This window comes from Tursiops truncatus, chromosome 10, assembly GCF_011762595.2.
Source record: "Tursiops truncatus isolate mTurTru1 chromosome 10, mTurTru1.mat.Y, whole genome shotgun sequence".
NCBI classification, from domain to species: Eukaryota; Metazoa; Chordata; class Mammalia; order Artiodactyla; family Delphinidae; genus Tursiops; species Tursiops truncatus.
In genome coordinates this window covers 39,849,908-39,869,234 of record NC_047043.1, presented here as the reverse complement: position 1 = coordinate 39,869,234, position 19,327 = coordinate 39,849,908, and the positions used below count along the sequence as shown (strand labels likewise).

At 48.6% G+C, this 19,327-nt stretch overlaps 1 protein-coding gene across 2 annotated transcripts; it reads left to right on the top strand.

The window, feature by feature from the left end:
- Nucleotides 1–4,138: 4,138 nt before the first annotated feature.
- Nucleotides 4,139–18,706, top strand: KIFC1 (kinesin family member C1). 2 transcript variants are annotated; one of them, XM_033864424.2, is made up of 11 exons: nucleotides 4,139–4,303; nucleotides 10,485–10,622; nucleotides 10,764–10,857; nucleotides 11,384–11,437; nucleotides 11,550–11,600; nucleotides 11,809–12,209; nucleotides 12,884–13,663; nucleotides 14,467–14,757; nucleotides 14,859–14,932; nucleotides 15,060–15,135; nucleotides 18,578–18,706. In XM_033864424.2, exons 1-11 carry the CDS (start codon nucleotides 4,292–4,294, stop codon nucleotides 18,620–18,622), a joined length of 2,016 nt encoding a protein of 671 aa, XP_033720315.1. In that variant the 5' UTR covers nucleotides 4,139–4,291; the 3' UTR covers nucleotides 18,623–18,706. The 2 variants fall into 2 exon arrangements, with proteins under 2 accessions (XP_033720315.1, XP_033720314.1); XM_033864423.2 differs by having other exon boundaries at nucleotides 10,482–10,622.
- Nucleotides 18,707–19,327: the final 621 nt, after the last annotated feature.

Sequence of the window (19,327 nt, the reverse complement as noted above, 5' to 3'; positions counted from 1 at the left end):
GCTCTGGGAGGAAAGAGATGTTTATCTCCATCAGTGTAGCCCAAGAGCCTCGCACAATGCATGACAGAGTGGGCACTTAAGAAATGATGAATTGTACTTGAAAACTGAGTGACATTTTTATAACAATTTTGAGAAATACAATTCATTCTTTTAAAATGTACAATTCATTGGCTTTTAGTATATTCACAGAGTTGGTCAACCATCACCACTATCTAATTTTGGAACACTTTTTATCAATCCAAAAAGAAACCTGTACCCATTAGCCAATCACCATTCCTCCCTCCCCTGGTCCCTGGAACCATTAATTTACTTTCTGTCTCTATGGATTTGCCTATTCTGGACATTTCAGATAAATGGAATCACACAATATGTGGCCTTTTGTGTCTGGCTTCTTTCATTCAGCATAATGTTTTCAAGGTTCATCCATGTTGTAGCATGTATGAGTACTTTCTTTTTATGGTTGCATAATAGTCCATTTTATGGATATACTAAATTTTGTTTATCTAAAGAGTCTCACATTTTTTGGTTTGTTTCTCTGTTTGGTTTTTATCTTTGGAATTTCAACTAGGCAACAACATGTATGGAAAAAAGGCTGCAAGGCAGTATAACAATACGAACAGTGGTTTCTGTGGCTAGCAGAATGATGGATTTGTTTTCCTTTAAATATTTCCATTTTTCTTTAAAAATTTTTTTTTACTTAAGTATAGTTGATTTACAATGTTTTAATTACTGCTATACAGCAAAGTGATTCAGTTATACATGTGTATACATTTTTTATATATTCTTTTCCATTATGGTTTATCATAGGATATTGAATATATAGCTGCCTATGCTATACAGTAGGACCTTGTTGTTTAGCTATTTTATATATAGTAGTGTGTATATGTTACTCCCAAATTCCTAACTTATCCTTCCCCCCCGACCTTTCCCCTTTGATAATCATAAGGTAACTTTACTGCACAGTTTGTCGTCTGCGGAGAGGCCTACAAAGGGCTGGGCAGGGAGAAGGGAATCCGCCAGAGAAACAAGGAAGAGAAGCAGTGGAAGAGGGGACACGGGTTTCAGGAATGTGATTTCCAAGGTAAGAAATCCTCCTCAGCTTGCAGGAGGGATCTCTGGCGAGGGGGAAAGGACCACCAAGGGCAGTCTCACTCATCCTGCTCCTGAGATAGGCAGATGAAAGAGACTCTAGCAGGACCAGGCATCATGGACTCTATCATCCCCCTTAGCCCAACACCAAGGCCTTGGAGAGAACTACATCTTTACAACATCAAGTCTTTCTCTGCAAGTACATAGTATATCTTTTCATTAATTTAGATTTTCTTGAACATCTTCCAATAAGTTTTATCATTTTCTCCACAAAGTGTTTACATTCCAGTTGTTAAATTTATTCCTAAGTAATTTGTATTTTTATTGCTATTGCAAATGGTATTTTTTAATTAAAAATTGTATTGCAGTATAACATAAAGTGCAAAAATCAAGTGCATAGCTTGACTTTTATATACGTATATAGTTATGTAACCAAATGGTACATTTTAAAAGTTACACTTTCTGACTGATGGTTGCTGATGATAGAAATGCAATTGATTTTTTTTCTATATTGATTTCCCACCTAGCAACTTTACTAAACTCACTTATTAATTCCACTTGAATTTTCTTTTAGGGTTGCTACACATGCAAATACTGTATATTTCATCTGTAAATACTGAAATTCTTGTTTCTTTCCAACGTCTATATATTTGCTGTTGTTGTTTATTGGACTGGCTAAAACTTCCATTATTGTATTGACTAGGATTACTGAGAGCAGGTTTCCTTGCCTTGTGTCTCATCTTAGGAAGAAGGCTTTTGGGCTTCCCTGGTGGCGCAGTGGCTGAGAATTTGCCTGCCAGTGCAGGGAACACGGGTTCGAGCCCTGGTCCAGGAAGATCCCACATGCCACGGAGCAACTAAGCCCGTGTGCCACAACTACTGAGCCTGCACTCTAGAGACTGCGAGCCACAACTACTGAAGCCCGTGCACCTACAGCCTGTGCTCCGTGACAAGAGAAGCCACCGCAATGAAAAGCCCACGCACTGCAATAAATAAAAAGAGGAAGGCTTTCAACACTTCACCATTATTGTGATGTGTGCTGTTGGATTTTTGAATATGTCCTTTAACAGGTTATGTTCATTTTTCTTCAATATCAATGGATGTTGAATATTTTGAGTAGTTTTTCTGCATCGATTAAGATGAATAAACTTTTTCCTCTTTAATGTCCATATTTCTCCTAGTTTAACATCTGTTTTTTAACTTTGATAAATGTCTTTTTTTTTTTTTTTTTTTCTTTTGCAGTACGCGGGCCTCTCACTGCTGCAGCCTCTCCCGTTGCAGAGCACAGGCTCCGGACGCGCAGGCTCAGCGGCCATGGCTCACGGACCCAGCCGCTCCATGGCTCACGGACCCAGCCGCTCCGTGGCATGTGGAATCCTCCCGGACCGGGGCACAAATCCGTGTACCCTGCATCGGCAAGTGGACTCTCAACCGCTGCGCCACCAGGGAAGCCCCAGATAAATGTCTTTTGATATACATTTCTTCTGTTTCCCTTCTCAGTTCTCTTTACCCATCCAGGGTTGGTCTTTTCCAGTTTCCTCCATCACTACTCACTCTTCAAGCTCCTGCTCCGTGTACTTTCCTAGGATTTCAAAGGTTGGGGGATGATGGCAGGGTTTTTAGACGCTGTGTCTCCCCACAGTCTGCTCCCCACCACAAGCACGTTTGAATTCAAGTCAAAGCACTGGATTAGAAGATATGTGGCTTGAGTTCCAATCTCGGTCAATCTCCAATTATGCACCAAGACAAATCCCTTAAGTCTCCTGCCTTTCAGTCTCATAAATAAAATCCCTGCCCTGCCTACCTCCAGGATGTTTGGTAACTAAGAGTAGCAGAACAACTCTGCAAATTATTCACAGGTAAGAGGCTGTTGTTTTTGTTACTAAGGTTATTAGAAGTAGTGTGAGATAACCGATATAGCTTGGTGGGGTCTTTTGTTTTGTTTTGTTTTGTTTGGCCACGCCTTGCAGCATGTAGGATCTTTGTTCTCCAACTAGGAATCGAACCCGTTCCCCCTACAGTGGAAGCGCAGAGTCCTAACCACTGGGCCGCCAGGGAAGGCCCATAGCTTGTATTTCGAAACTAGTGGAATCTAGATCCACTCCCAATCAGCAGTGTGACTTTGTACTTGTTAACTTCACCTTTCTGAACCTGGCTCCTTCACCTAGCTTGCAAATAAGAAATGCAAAGCACTTGACACATAGTAAGAGCCCAGTGAATCGAGGGATCATTAAAAGGGATAACGCACGGGTACAGTTAGTCTGAAAAGCATAAAAAATATTCCATAAACGTAAGCAGTAAGGCCTCCATGGGCTCTAGGCTCGGAAAGCCTCAAGCCAGTTCTCTAGCACCAGTAGCAGCGCCCAGGTACGTAGGAGGTAAGGCGAGGAGGCTGACTGGAGAGAAAAATCTTCCTCTCCTGGGCCTCGAATTCCCACCGTCGGGCTTCCATGGAGCGCCAAGCTGTACTCAAGGTCATTAAGTTTGGTGATAAATGCCAAAGAGACCGGGGAATGGGCAGCCTCAGCCACTCTGACATCCGCATAAGGGATCCAGCATCAACTTCCGGGATCAGTTCTAAGCTTCTGGGAGACGTCGCGCACCATCCGCAAACACATCGATCCAGTCGGGGCTAACGAGTGCGCTTCCTACTGCCGCCGCTAGGGAGCACTGGTCGCGCCCCGCAAGGGTTCTGTTTGCGCACGCGTGATTCCTTTCCTCCAGCGTCCCCGCCCCTACACGAGTTACGTTAGGGCGGCGTGTTCCCTGCAATTTCTGACGCAGCGAGCGGCGGCCGGGAGCCGAGCGGAAGTCCAGCGCGACTCCCGCTGGAGGAGGGGTGGGGTGAGAAAAGAAATACTGAGGCCGGAAGTGTGACTAACCCGCCAGCCTCCCAGGGCATGGGAAGCAGGAACGGGAAGGCGGTGGCCTAGTGGGGTGTGGCCTCGGGAGGTGGACGACGCTGCGATTGGCCCTCGGCAGTGGCGGCGGCGACGATTGGCCCCTGAGTGCGGAGCGAGGTGAGCAGGGTGGCGGCCGTTGAAATTCAAAAGTGGCGGGTGTGGCGCCGGGCTGGCAGCGCCGGAGTCCGGGACGTGCGTGTTCTGTGTCGCGAGCGCGCGAGAGAACGCGGGTCCCGGGAGCCCCGGCGCCCTGTCCTCTTCCATTGCGCTTCCCTGCCGTGTGTGGCACGGAGCTGGACATGGAGCCGCAGGTGAGTAGGGGTCGGCGCGGGGACGACAGCTGGTCGCCCCACCCCGCTGTGCTGACGTGCCGGCGGCCTCAGTTCTGCCTGCCTGCAGGGCCAAGGTCGTGCGCCCCCGCACAGTGGAAAGGGATGAGGGGTGGAGAGTGGAGAAGGCAGGGAGCAGCCCCAGGAGTGGGGGTGGGGGGAGTCTGCCTGCCTGCCTTCCCGCAGCTTCAGGGAGTCCCCCACGCCCTTGCTCACTTTCATGTTTCCAGGATTTCCCATTTCGAATTCTCAGGCTTGTCTGAACACGTTCCCACCTGTCCATTCCTACTCACTATTGCAGTGTGTGTTCTGAGATGACCACTAGCTCTAGGGAAGTGGTGTCTGAGGCCAAATCCCTGCTGATGTCCTTTCGTGTCCTCTCTCCTCTTTGCGGCCTCTTCGGGGTGTAGGAAGGGGAGAAGGGGAATGGAGTACTGTGAACTGAAGGACTCCTCATTATCTCTCCTTCCCCAGGTTTTGCAGAGATCTCTGCTCAGTGGGACTGGTTAGCTTAATTTCTTCTCTCATCAGTGCCCTGCTGCACCTCACAACCACCTGCAACCTCCCCTCTCCAGTGGAGAGAGGTGTGTTTGTGACAGTGAGAGTGGGTTGACTTCTGGTGCCAGAAAAGGCCTCCTGCCTGAATCCTCTGTTTACTAGTATTTCACATTCAGATTTACCCAAAGTCAGGTTTCAACTTGAAGAGATACTCTTTGTATCCTGCCAGCCAGAGAGCAGAGCAGTGTGATGTGACAGTGAAAAAAAATAGAAGGCTTCTCATATTTATTCATCACATATTTACTGAGCACCTATTATGTGCTTGGGATGCGGCAGTGAGCAAGCAGAGATCCCTGTCATCATGGAGCTGCCATTCCATGGGAGACAGGCAATATGTGATAAGTAAATTATATAATGCTGTTAAGAAGGTGATAAGGGCTATGGAGAAAAGGAAAATTTTGAGCAGATTAAGAGAGGGAGGGGAGGCCAGCTGACAAGATAGACTGTTAAATTGGGTTGTCATAGTAAGCTCCGTTAAGAAGGTGAGAGTTGAATAAAGACTTGAAAGAGGTGAGGGAAACAGGCAAGTAGTTATTAAGATCATTCCAGGCAGAGGGAATCCGCTAGAGCAAAGCCACTAGAGTTGTGTAGCAAACTCGAAATGGAATGAGCAACGGGGAAGTTTGTGGGAAGGGATGTCAGGTAGCAGAGGGGGCTGTTGAATGCATTGCTCCTCGCAGGGGCCGTTTTGAAGACTTTGATTTTTTTTTCTCTGAGTGAGATGGGGAATCACTGGATGGTTTTAAGCAAAGAGAGACAAGATCTGTCCTACAATTTAAGAGGACCACTCTAGGGGCTTCCCTGGTGGCGCAGTCGTTGAGAGTCCGCCTGCCGATGCAGGGGACACAGGTTCGTGCCCCGGTCCGGGAAGATCCCACATGCCGCGGCTGGGCCTGTGAGCCATGGCCGCTGAGCCTGCGCGTCCGGAGCCTGTGCTCCGCAATGGGAGAGGCCACACGGTGAGAGGCGCGCGTACCGCAAAAAAAAAAAAAAAAAAGATGACCACTCTAGCAGCTGCATTGAGATTAGACTGTAAGGAAGAAAGGATAGAAACAAGGAGAGCTTTTAGGAATGGGGCAGGTTTTCTCAGCTTTCACATATTGACTTCTTATGAGGGGCGGGGGGGATTGTCCTATAAGTTGTCTGTTGTTTAGCAGCATTCCTGGCTTCTACCCACTAGATGACAGTAGCAACCTCCACCTAATCATGACAAAGTGTCTCCAGACATTGTCAAACGTCCCCTGGGGAGTAAAGTCATCCCTAGTTGAGAACCATCCCTAGTTGAGAACCAGTAGAGTGTGATAATCCAGGTGACAGATGATGGTAACTTGGATCATGGTAGTAGCAGGGGAGGTGGTTACAAGTGGTCCGATTCTGGATCTATTTGGAAGATAGAGTTGGCCACGTTTGCTGATGTTAGACTTTGTGGTACGTAAGAGAATGAGAGGACTTTGGGTGTATTTGCTTGAGCAGCTGAAAGATGGATTTATATCAACTGAAATGGAGGAAGCTGCAAGAGAGCAAGGTTGAAGGAGGGTTAGACGTCAGGAGGTTAAGATTTCAAAGTCTGGGCTGGAGACAATAGTTTGGGAGTTGTCAGCATATGAATGGTGTTTAAAGCCATAGGAGTGGCCTAGAGTGTAGATAGAGAATAGAAAGACCACTGTTAAAGTTTGGGTATATGAAGAGGATCTACCAGCGAGGTAGGAAAACCAGGAGAGGATGGTCTCCCAGGAGCTAAATGAAGCGAGTGTATTAAGGAAGAGAGAGTGATCAGTTGTATTACACGCAGCTGATGGGTCAAGAAACAAAAAGATGAAGAATTGGTTTAGCAACACAAGCAGACTTGTGACCTTGAGGGCAGTTTTGGTGGAATGGTGGGAGTGAAAGCCTGACTGGGACACGGTTAGGAGAGAAAAACTCTTTTTGGTTGGAAGTAATAATAACATGTATTATATACTGATTGGAATGATCCAGGAGAGAGTGAAAATGATGGTGCAGAGGAGAGAAGGAAGGCTTGCTGGAGCACTATTCCTGTGTGGGTGAGGGTGGGAGCAGAGGCTCACGTGCAGGAGATTCCTTAGCAGCAGGGTATCCATCTCTGATCCTGGGAAGTGGGTATAGGAGGGGTTCCATGAAAATCTGTTTTTATAGAAGGTTAAGTGCATATGCTTATTGTGGAAAGTTGGGAGTCATCTTGTCTAGCTTTATAGATGGGAGAAAAATAAATACTGTACTCTTAGGAGTTGTCCTGTATAAACAAACCTTTGAACACATTTTCTGAACCCACACAAATTCCTGGGAGGTAGGCCTTTAGTTGATCCACTATCATAGTGTAGGGAGAACGAAGGCACAGGTAATTAAAAAAATTCAGTGTTTGACCTTGAAATACTTAAAAGAAAAATTTAGTTTTCATACTACATTTGATTAAAGTGAATTAAAATCAGCATTCTTTGTGCACATTTTCTGCAGGTGGCAGGAAAAGAGAACACCACCTCCTTTTTTTTCCCTTTTTATTTGTATAGGAGCCAATGGTTTGGATGCATTGCAGTTTATTTGAGCATTTCCCTGCTGGTGGACATCTAATTTCATTCCTTGAAAAATGTATTGAGGGAATTCCCTGGCAGTCCGATGGTTAGGACTCCATGCTTTCATTGCCAAGGGTGCAGGTTTGATCCCTGGTCGGGGAACTAAGATCCCACAGACTGTTCGACACTGCCAAAAATTAAAAAAAAAAAGTATTGAGTCCTACCGTGTAGCAGATATTGTACTGGGCACTCTGGTTCTATAGTTGTGAACAAAACAGGCATGTTTTTGTGATGCTCACAGTCTAATGTTAGGAAAGACAATAAACCAATAATTTAAAAACCAGGATATCAAATTGTTTCAGAGTTTTCTCTTTAGTGATGTTCTGTGAACATCCTTAACCTCACTTTCCCAAAGTTGAACTTAGCATCTCTTAAAAATTAGCCCTTCAGGCACTCTCAGATCTCTCCATGTTATTTCTTACAACTGCATGTGAATCTACAGTGGTTTTAAAATGAGAAGTTTAATTAAAAAACAAACAAACCCAGATTTTCCTTCTGTGATCTTGGGAACCAGGGCAGGCTTCTTGGAGTCAGCCTGGACTCCATCTCCTTCACTGCCTGACCTCTAGCTACTCCCCCCCACCCCCACGCCAGCTCTGCTTAGCCATCAAACTCTTAGAACATCCCCTCTCAACTGAGTTCCATGAGAATTAAGATCTGATGCCCTAAGGCATCCTTTGTGTCTAATGCATTAACTTCTCTCTGAGGCACCTAGAATGGTAAGAGCTGTTTTTTATATTCTTGGGAGAATTGAGAAAACACATCGTTTTCTGTAGAGCTTAATTCTCTTGTACCCCAGTTTGGAAAGGCTGCCCTAGAAAGTAAGCTCTGGGCAGGCAGGGACTTTACATTCATTCCTCTCACACCAGAGCCTAGAAGAGCAGTCATTCAACAAATCTAGTGCAACAAATCCTTGTTGAATGGATGAATGAAGGAATGACGCCATCCCTCTGCTGTGATAACCCTCATCTTCTATTTCCGTTCATTCTTTGCATTGCGCACAGTTCACTTTTTCAGTAAAGATCGAGTCATACTATTCTCATGTTTAAAAATCATCAGTGTCCCTCTTGTCTTCAGTAGACCCCGGATTCCTTATCACGGCATACCACGGTCTTTCCCTTCTACCTCTCTTTTCCTCTCCCCACTTTCTATGTACATCCCTGTGTTCACTTGAATAGAATGATTTGTCATTCCTTACAAGTCCCTCTCCTTGCTTTCTGCTTGGAATGCTCCTCCTTGGCCCAAGCCCATCAAGCCAACTCTTCCTCATCTTCAAGGCTTGGCCTGAAAATACTTTGTAGAATTGTGTCTGACACTCTCCCCATCTAAACTAGATGCCCACCCCCTCCTTTGGGATCCTTTTATGATAGCACTTGGTAAAGATTTAATCATCTCTTTAAATGCTTCGCTTGCCTACTGTCCTGTCACAATCTTGAGGGCAGGGACCACGTCTGTTACTCCAGAATCCAGATCATTTCCTGGCATGTAATAGGCACTTTGTAAATATTGAATGAATGAAGTAAACTGAAGGGCAGAGAGAGATTGGCCTTGGAATTAATAGTTACCTATAGTGAAAATCAGAAGTTGATCTATACATGGTACTTTCCTGATGGTGGGATAGGAGTAGGGTGACCACTTGTCCTGGTTTGCATAGGAATTACCTGGTTTTAGCACTGAAATGCTGTGTCCCAAGAAACCTCTCAGTTCTTGGCAAACCAGAATAGTTGGTCATCCTACGTAGGAGTAACCATAGGGTGGGCATGATCCCCAGGTACTGAACTGGGCTGCTTAGAGGAGAGGATCTTTCTTTCCCACGGCCCTACCTCATACCTGTACTTCGGTGGTCTCCAGACTGGTCATGCCCCTGCTTCCTCGTCTTCCTCATGCAAGTCAGCCTACTTACACCTCATTATTATTTATTTATTTGTTTGTTTGTTTGTTTATTTATTTATTTTTGGCTGCATTGGGTCTTCTTTGCAGCACATGGGCTTTCTCTAGTTGTAGTGACCGGGGGCTACTCTTTGTTGCTGTGCGCGGGCTTCTCATTGCAGTGGTTTCTCTTGTTGCAGAGCACAGTCTCTAGGTGCGCAGGCTTCAGTAGTTGTGACTCGTGGGCTCTAGAGCACAGGCTCAGTAGTTGTGGCTCATGGACTTAGTTGTTCCGCTGCATGTGGGGTCTTCCTGGACCAGGGCTCGAACCCGTGTCCCCTGCATTGGCAGATGGATTCTTAACCGGTGTGCCACCAGGGAAGTCCCTATTATTATTTATAATAGGCTCTTTTGTATGTTTTTCACATGCCTGATCAGAAACTGTATCTGGCTCTCCATATATGCAGGGCTAAAGCCTAAATTCCTTAGCTTAGCATCAATGCCCTATGAGACAGTGTGATCAAGTGGTTACAAACATGGCCTCCAGAACCAGACTGTCTAGATTCTAACCCTGGCTTTGCTTTTTATTCACTGATGACTTTAGACCAGCTAGTTTACCTCTCAGCCTTCCTTCCCTCATCTGCAAAATGAGGCTAATAATAGCTCCTCCTCAGTGGGCTGGGAGGTTTAAGTCAGTTGATACAAATAAAGCATTTGAAACAGTTCCCAATAAATGTTACCTGCTCCTCCTACCCAGTCTTCAAACTTATTCTCCCAACTCTCTCCCTTGTTTATAATCTCAGCTTTCCCTAAAAGGGCGTAGTGGTTTCCCAGCTGTACCACGTGCAAGCTTAAGGTTTTGCCTTCCGAAAGGAGTGTTCCTTTTCCCTGCTTTTTTAAGTACTGCCCTTAAACTTAGCTGAAATTCAGCATCTGTCCAGCTATTCCCTTAGGGTTTGTGTCACGTCCCACCTCTCTCCATGGTTTTTAGACGGCACATCATCTGCGAGCTGCAGTTTTTGGCACAAGGGGTGCTCATATAATGCTTGTTGGTGGTGATGAGAATTAGGCTGGGGGGCCATAAACGGGAGTTCTTGGGACATTTGGGCCACAGGGTATTGTCTGAAGGGTCTCTCTCTTCCCAGCAGAGGTCCCCCTTGTTGGAAGTGAAGGGGAACATAGAGCTGAAGAGAGCCCTGGCCAAGGCCCCTTCCCGGCTCCCCCTCCCGGGAAGCAGGCTGAAGAGGGGTCCCGACCAGATGGAGGAGGACTTGGAGCCTGAGAAGGTGAGCTGGGTTTGGAAATCCATGTACGTGTGTGTGTGTGTGTGTGTGTGTGTGTGTGTGTGTGTGTGTGTGTGTGTGTGTGTGTATAAAACCATCAGAGGGTAATCATGGACTCCACCCCCCATCCTTGTCTTTCCCCAGAAAAGGACACGAGGCCTGGGCACCAAAGTGGCCACGTCCCGCCCCAGAGCAACGGCCCTCACCACTGTGCCACAGACACAAGGCCAGACCGCAGGTGGGCTCCAGGGCACAAAGTCCAGTTCTCTTCAACTCACTTCTTTCTTTTTCTTTTTCTTTTCTTTCAATCTTAGCTTATTTTGAATAGGTAATATGTTTTACTTGTTTCAAAATTCCGAAGGCACGAAAGTTGTTATACAGTGAAAAATCTCCCTCCTGCCCATGTTCCCCAGGCACCCAGTCCCCCAACCAGGGGCAACTGTGAGTCCTTCCAGGGATGTTCTGTGGGTTTGCAAGCAAATATGGGCATGTTCCCCAACATGTTTTACACACATGCTAGCGTACTTTACATACACCTGGTTCTGCCCCCTTGCTCTTTTTGCTTGTCTTGGTCCAACTTGTTTCTTGGCTTGTTGGTCCTAGGAAGGATATCTCTAGGAGTTGGTCAGATTTAAGGGAAGAAGGAAGTTATCTTATTTCTTCTAATCCTCTGAAAAAGCAGCTCCTCTGCCTTCGGCCCAGTCAGAGTACATGCCACCCTGAGAATCATGACTCTGCTTTTCTTCTGTCCAATTTCCCGACAGTGCCGAAAGTTCCCAGGAAGACAGGACCCCCATGTTCCACAGCTATCGCCACAGGTAACAGTGCTTAAGACCTGGGGCTGAGAAGGGATTGGGGGTAAAGGGAGAAGGATGGAGGTGGAGGGACCCTGATGCTATAATTCCTTATGTCACCTCCCCAATTCTCTAGTGCTGAAGAATCAGAAGCCAGGCCCTGCTGTTCCTGCCCAGAAGCCTGGCAGTAGGTGACCAAATATAATCCTTGGGTGAGAGGCTGGGATAGGGAAGAGGAGGTGGTGAGTACCTAGAAAAATCCTTTTGGTCTCTTCCCTGTCTGAAGAAGAAGGAGATGGAGGGTCAGGTGTGGAGGCGCTAAAGGCTAGGAGGGAGGAGAGAGCGAGACAGAGCCAAGAGTTCCCTGACCTTTGTCTTTTCTGTGCCCATCTTAGCAACAGCTGCTCCTCCTGTGGTGGGAAGGAAGAAACCCAGCAAACGTCCAGCCTGGGACTTAAAGGGTCAGTTATGTGACCTAAACGCAGAGCTGAAATGCTGCCGTGAGAGGACCCAGATGTTGGACCAGGAGAACCAACAGCTGCGGAACCAGCTCAGGGAGGCCCAGCAACAGGCCACGGCCCTGGGGACAGAGCGCAGGACACTGGAAGAGGAGTTGGCCAGGGTGCGGGCCCAGGCTGAGCAGGGCCAACAGGAGCTGGGGAACCTGAGCACTCTGGTCCTAGAGCTGGAAGAGCGGCTGGGCACGCAGGAGGGCTTAGTGCAAGAGCTCCAGAAAGAACAGCTGGAACTGCAGGAGGAGCGGAGGGGGCTGGCTGCCCAGCTGGAGGAGCAGGAGGTAAGGGCCAGCTTCTCGCCAAATGCTGACCCTTCTTCTAGGTTGCCCGGAAGTCACTTTGGGCTTTGAATCCCTGACCACCTCTCTCTGGCAGTACACCTCTGTCCCCTACCCTGCTCCCCCGTCGCCCCCACCCCCGCCCACTCCTGACTCTGTCTTGCTTTCTGCCCCACTTCACCCTATCCTGACTCTGTTTCCGTATCTTCCTCGGGTCTGTATTGCCTCTACTTCTCTGCCCCCTTTCTTCTTTCTCTGTTTTCCTGATAAAAATTCCCACGCATTCTCTCTCCTTCTCATCCATTTGACTCCTTGGCGAGCACCAACTAGATTGCATTACTTGTAGTCTCTCAAATGACTCGATTCTCAATTCAGGGCATTTTGCATATACACGTCCCTCTTTGTGGAATATTCTTTCTGCACTCCATCCTTCCCTTGGTCCACTCCCATACTTTTTGGGTGTCAGCCTAGATATCATTCTCCTTGTGCCCCTTCTGGATGCTCCCATAGCACTCCCCATTCTAGTACTATGATTCCTATTTCCTTATCTCTTTCTTTACCAGTCTATGAAGTCCTTGGGGGCAGGGCCCAGCCCACCTCCCACCCCCACATCCCATCATGACTTGTTCTTGTTCTTGGTTGCATCTCACCCTCTGTGTCTGCTCTGTTCTGGACAGAGGAGGCTACAGGCATCAGAAGCTGCTCTGTCGGGCAGCCAAGCAGAGGTGGCATCCCTGCGCCAGGAGGCTGCAGCCCAGGCGGACTTACTGGCTAACCGGGAAGAACGTCTCCATGGGCTTGAGATGGAGCGCCGGCGGCTACACAACCAGCTGCAGGAACTCAAAGGCAATGTCCGTGTCTTCTGCCGGGTCCGCCCCGTCCTTCCAGGGGAGTCCACCCCACCCCCTGGCTTTCTGCTATTTCCCTCCGGCCCCAGCGGGCCCTCCGACCCTCCAACCCGACTCAGCCTCTCCCGGTCTGACGAGCGGCGTGGGACCCTGAGTGGGGCGCCAGCTGCCCCCACCCGCCATGACTTCTCCTTTGACCGGGTATTCCCACCAGGGAGTGGACAGGACGAAGTGTTTGAAGAGATTTCCATGCTTGTCCAGTCAGCCCTGGATGGCTACCCAGTATGCATCTTTGCCTACGGCCAGACAGGCAGTGGCAAGACCTTCACCATGGAGGGTGGGCCTGGGGGAGACCCCCAGGTGGAGGGGCTGATCCCTCGGGCCCTGCGGCACCTCTTTTCTGTGGCCCAGGAGCTAAGTGGCCAGGGCTGGACCTACAGCTTTGTGGCAAGTTACGTAGAGATCTACAACGAGACTGTCCGAGACCTGCTGGCCACTGGGACCCGGAAGGGCCATGGGGGTGAGTGTGAGATTCGCCGGGCAGGGCCGGGGAGCGAGGAGCTTACTGTCACCAACGCCCGATATGTTCCTGTCTCCTGTGAGAGAGAGGTAAGTGCTGAGGGCCACTAGCCTGGACACTGGGGAGGCATGGGCAGGGTGACAAGGATGGAGGTGGATGAGCAGGGGGAGGAGAACGCTGAGGATGAGGAAGGGTGAGTGGTGAGGGGTAGGTTGCATATTCAGTTTTGGCTGGTGGGCTATGAGGTGCATCCGCCTTTGTGGAACCAAGGAGTGGAGAGAAGTGATGGGCCTGCTGAAGCGGGTGCCACTGGGCCCTGCCTGTCAATCTCAGGTCTCACCTCTGCCCACTCTTCTTGCTCAGTTCATGACATCCATGCTGGCCTCCCGCCTGTTCCTCAGCCTGCTCGTCACACCCTCAGATCAGGGCCTTTGCACGTGCTGTCTCCTTTGCCTGAACATTCCTGCTCCTCTCCTGGAAGAGCTTGCTCCCTCGCTTAAGATTTTAAGGCATTGAGGCCATCCCTGACCATTCTTTTTTTTTTTTTTTTCCCTAACTTGGCCGCACTGCACAGCTTGTGAGATCTTAGTTCCCCAACCAGGGATTGAACCCGGACCCCGGCAGTGAAAGCACAGAGTCCTAAGCACTAGACCACCAGGGAATTCCCGCTGGCCATCCTTTCTAAAATTGCAACCCTCACCCTCACGCACTACTTTTCTGTTTTATTTTACTCCTTAGTACTCTCAGACACACTGTGTATTTTACTTATTCTTTTGCTGGCTAGAAAGAAAGCATCAGGAGGGCAGGTGCTGAGTCTTACTCATCGCCTTACCTGACCTAGCTATGTACCGACTTCTACCTGCCTTTGCCTCTTGCTGCTGTCCATCCCCAGGTGGAGGCCCTGCTCCATCTGGCCCGCCAGAACCGGGCTGTGGCCCGCACAGCCCAGAATGAGCGATCGTCACGAAGTCACAGTGTGTTCCAGCTGCAGATCTCTGGGGAGCATGCTGGCCGAGGCCTGCAGTGTGTGGCCCCCCTCAGCCTTGTGGACCTGGCTGGGAGTGAGCGGCTAGACCCCGGCTTGGCCCTCGGTCCTGGAGAGCGGGAACGCCTTCGGGAAACGCAGGCCATTAACAGCAGCCTGTCCACGCTGGGGCTGGTCATCATGGCCTTGAGCAACAAGGTAGTAATGGGGGTGGGGGCAGGCGGACCCCAGGGAGAGGTTGGGGCTGACCATGCTGAACCCAGCCCTGTCCTAACCACCTGTCCCCCCCAACCCTCTAGGAGTCCCACGTGCCTTACCGGAACAGCAAGCTGACCTACCTGCTGCAGAACTCTCTGGGCGGCAGCGCTAAGATGTGAGGGGAAGGGGTGGGCTGGGAACCACAACATTGGGGTCAGGGTTGGGGAGGCAACACCGTGAAGACCTGGTCCAGGCTCTGCCCAGCCACTGATGCTGGGGCTTGGCCCCCTCTCTCTCCACAGGCTCATGTTTGTGAACATTTCTCCCCTAGAAGAGAATGTCTCCGAGTCCCTCAACTCCCTACGTTTTGCCTCCAAGGTGCGGTCACTATCAGTCCCATCCCTGTCAGACCTCCTGGGGTTTATAGCCTTCTCCACCCCTACCCTACTGTCCTTCAGGCCAGGGGGCATGGTTCATCCAGAATGGATGTACATTTGCCAGGCATCTGGGGCACTACCTACCTGGATCCTTTTTTTTTTTTAACTATTGACGTTTGGGGGTTTTTAATTAAGTTTTTAAAAATAGGTAGTTGAAAGGTCAAAACTATATCAATAGAAAGCTATATACAACAAGTGAGATTTAACCACTGCTCCTGTCCCCATTCTCTCCACTTGCCCTAGTAATCATTTTCATCATTTATCATTTTACTTATCCTTCCAATGTTTCTTTTTGCAAATACAAGCAACATGCATGGGATTTCCCTCCTTATATAAGACGTCTCTTCTCCCCCTCTCATATATTATGTTGTCCCGTGCTTTTTTTTTTTTTTTTTGCGATACGCGGGCCTCTCACTGTTGTGGCCTCTCCCGCTGCGGAGCACAGGCTCTGGACGCGCAGGCCCAGCAGCCATGGCTCACGGGCCCAGCCGCTCCACGGCACGTGGGATCCTCCCGGTCCGGGGCACGAACCTGCGCCCCCTGCAATGACAGGCGGACTCTCAACCACTGCGCCACCAGGGGAGCCCCGGGGAGCGCCCCCATTATTTTTACATCTGCCTAGGACTCCACTGTGTAGATGCACCAAAGTTTATCCACCAGTTCCCTCTACTGGACACTTGGATTATTTCCACCCTTTTACTATTACATACAAAGCCATGTTGGCTAACCTTGTACATTATCATTTTATATTTGTTTAGTTACATCTAACTATCTAGGGAGAGATTCCTTGAAATGGAATTACTGGATCAAAGACGTACAGGTTTTTCAGACTGTTCCAAATAGTGTGAATTCAGGCTCCAATCCCCACGAAGATCAGCTGTGTCCATGGCCATGAATTCTCTAGGAGATTTAAGCTCCCTCTACTAGAGTTAAATCAGGATGTTTCTTTACTGTCTGCCTCCAGAGGGCAATTTTTCCCTCTGGTTACTTGTTTTCCTGAGGGTATAGTCCTACGATGTGTTCTGGCTTTATTCAGGGTCTCTGATCTTGTGTGCCCTTCTGTACTCTTGCTGCCATGGTAGTAGTCAGCCACCTTAGCACCCTGCCCTGGTCTACTTTAATCAGGATTTCCCTTGCAATCTTGCAAGTTCAGGTAAAGTTCTTTTTTTTTTTTTTTTTTTTTTTAGTTTATTTATTTTTGGCTGCTTTGGGTCTTCATTGCTGCACGTGGGCTTTTTCTGGTTGCGGCGAGCGGGGGCTGCTCAGGTTTCTTATTGCGGCGGCTTCTCGTTGTGGGAGCATGGGCTCTAGGCGCACGGGCTTCAGTAGTTGTGGCTCGCAGGCTCTAGGCACACAGGCTTCAGTAGTTGTGGTGCAGGGGCTTAGTTGCTTTGCGGCAAGTGGGATCTGCCCGGACCAGGCCTCAAACCCGTGTCCCCTGCGTTGGCAGGCAGATTCTTAATCTCTGCGCCACCAGGGAAGTCCCCAAGTAAAGTTCTAGCAACATCATTAACACCCAACAACATGAACTCTTTAATATCCTCTAATACCCAGTAGATGTTGAATTTCCCTATTGTCTCAGAAATGCTTTTTATACATTAGGTTTGCTCTGTTCAGGATCAAAGCAAGGGCCGCCCATTTCATATGGTTGAAATTGTCTCGAGTTTCTTTTAAAATTTTTATTTATTTATTTATGGCTGCATTGGGTCTTCATTGCTGTGTGCAGGCTTTCTCTAGCTGTGGCGAGCGGGGCTACTCTTCATTCTGGTGTGTGGGCTTCTCACTGTGGTGGCTTCTCTTGTTGCGGAGCATGGGATCTAGGTGTGCGGACTTCAGTAGTTGTGGCACATGGGCTTAGTTGCTCCACAGCACGTGGGATCTTCCCGGGGAGTAGGGCTTGAACCCGTGTGCCCTGCGTTGGTAGGCGGATTCTTAACCACTGCGCCACCAAGGAAGTCCGAGTTTCTTTTAATCTATAATAATCTCATCCCCTTTTATAGCATTTATTTGTTGAAGAAGTAGGGTCACTTGTCCTATAGAATATACCACATTCTAGATTTTGGCTGGTTGCTTCCTCTTTCCTTCACAATTTTTGTAGATTTAGAGGCTTGATTTGAATCAGGTTTAAATTTCTTGGGGAAAAAAACTTCGATGGTGTGATACACTTTCTATTGCATCATATCAGGAGGCACCTAGTATCTAGTTGTTCCACTTTTTTTCCCCCTCCCCCTAATTGTTCCACTTTTAATGATATAAAAATTGATCATTGGGGGCTTCCCTGGTGGCACAGTGGTTGAGAGTCCGCCTGCCGATGCAGGGGACGCGGGTTCGTGCCCCGGTCCGGGAGGATCCAACATGCTGCGGAGCGGCTGGGCCCGTGAGCCATGGCCGCTGAGCCTGCGCGTCCGGAGCCTGTGCTCTGCAGCGGGAGAGGCCACAACAGTGAGAGGCCCGTGTAACGCAAAAAAAAAAAAAAAAAAAATTGATCATTGGATTAGGGTATTGTCAGCCTGATCTATCCATTTAAAAACTCCCTATCAGCTTTTTCCCCTAGTGATTTTATCAGTAATGCTATCTAGATCTATTATTAGGGAGTTTTTAAATGGTGATTTTTTTTAAATGGTGATTTTCTAATTTTCTCAGTTCTACATTTATTAATCACAATTCTTCTATAAATAACTCCCCTTTGCCATCTATTTGGTTATTCTGAAATTCAGTCCATATAGGTAAGATGGGATAAATGCTAGATTCTTTATCAATTTTCAGTATTATAAGTTGGTATCCTGGCAACTTTCAAAGGTGAACACTGAGTTTTTATCCAGGAGGTAACATCTTACAGATACTTACTTGTACTTTTGGTATATATCCTTTGCGGTCATTATTCATTCTGATGCTCAAATCGCCCATCTTTGGCCAGTAGAAGCTCCAGCTTGGCTCCTGTGTCCTTTAGATAGGTCCCCAGTAGTCTTTACTCCAGATCCATCTTGTACATTTCCTCCCCTAGGCTTGGAATCATTAATTTTCCAAATAGCCTTGGTTCCTAAATTTGTGTCGTTCTTGTTTTATCTAGCTTATTAAGCATTAGTGTTGGGAGGGTTTTGGGGGTGTCTAGTCCGAGGTACTGCTAGAAACAGAAGCTCCTCTCCCTGCTCCTTTGTGGGGCTTTTGTTCCTTCTCAGGCCTTTCCTTCTCTTCCAGACGTAGAATACCTAGTGGGCATGGGAGAACTGAGACCAGCCTGAACTTCCTTTCAGAGCCCTTATTTTAGGATTCTCTGAGGGCAGCCCTAATATTGGGGGTTGGGAGGTGATTTGGAGAAAACTGTTCTTTTGGTTACTCTGAAAACGTTTTTTATTTTGTTTGTCTAAACCCCCTGCCCGCAGGTGAACCAGTGTGTTATTGGTACTGCCCAGGCCAATAGGAAATGAAGACGGATCTAGATTGTGTGTGTGTGTGTGTGTGTGTGTGTGTGTGTGTGTGTGTGTGTGTGTGTGACCGACGGGGAAGGGGGGGCGGTGGGGGGTGCTTTATTGGGGGGGGCACTGTGATACCTGGACCTATCAAATAAAGAAGAGGGTTTTTGTGTGTTTTTTTTTAAATAAAGGTTTTATTAGCTGTTGCCCAATAAGGGAGATATTTTTCATGCCTGTAAAGATGGGAACTGTGGATCTTCCATTCTGCCAAGCATTTGTGTGTGTTTCACGGGGTTAGGGGCTTCGGCTTTTCTCCCTAACAGACCATCCCCGGAGTCGGGTGGCCTCTAGCTCCCATACCCTGCCCCCGTCGTCCGCGTCTAGGAGTTGCCCACTAGGTGGGCACTAGGTGTCCACAGTCACTAGTTCTGTTTCCCCTTTGCCACAGGCCACCCCAGCCCGGGGCAGGAACTCCTCTGGCGAGTGTGGGAAGGTAGGAACCCGAGCCCAGGGGCGCGGCTGGCGCTCCCTCCCACAAACTGCTGGCTCTTTCCTCCCGCTCTTTCCCTGCCTTCCCGTTCGAACCGCTGGGGCTGGCCCCGCCCGCTGCCCATTGGCTGGCTCTCGGCGGCGTCACCGCCTCGGTACTAGCCCTCCCGGTCCGTGGACCCGCCTTAGAAGTGCGGGGCGGGACGCAAGCCCCGACTCCCTCGCGCCAAC

What these genes read in the sequence shown, in the direction of transcription:
- KIFC1 (XM_033864423.2), top strand. An exon ending in AGGACTTGGAGCCTGAGAAG is followed by an intron (nt 10,623 to 10,763) that starts GTGAGCTGGGTT and finishes GTCTTTCCCCAG; the next exon opens with AAAAGGACACGAGGCCTGGG. An exon ending in TTCCACAGCTATCGCCACAG is followed by an intron (nt 11,438 to 11,549) that starts GTAACAGTGCTT and finishes CCAATTCTCTAG; the next exon opens with TGCTGAAGAATCAGAAGCCA.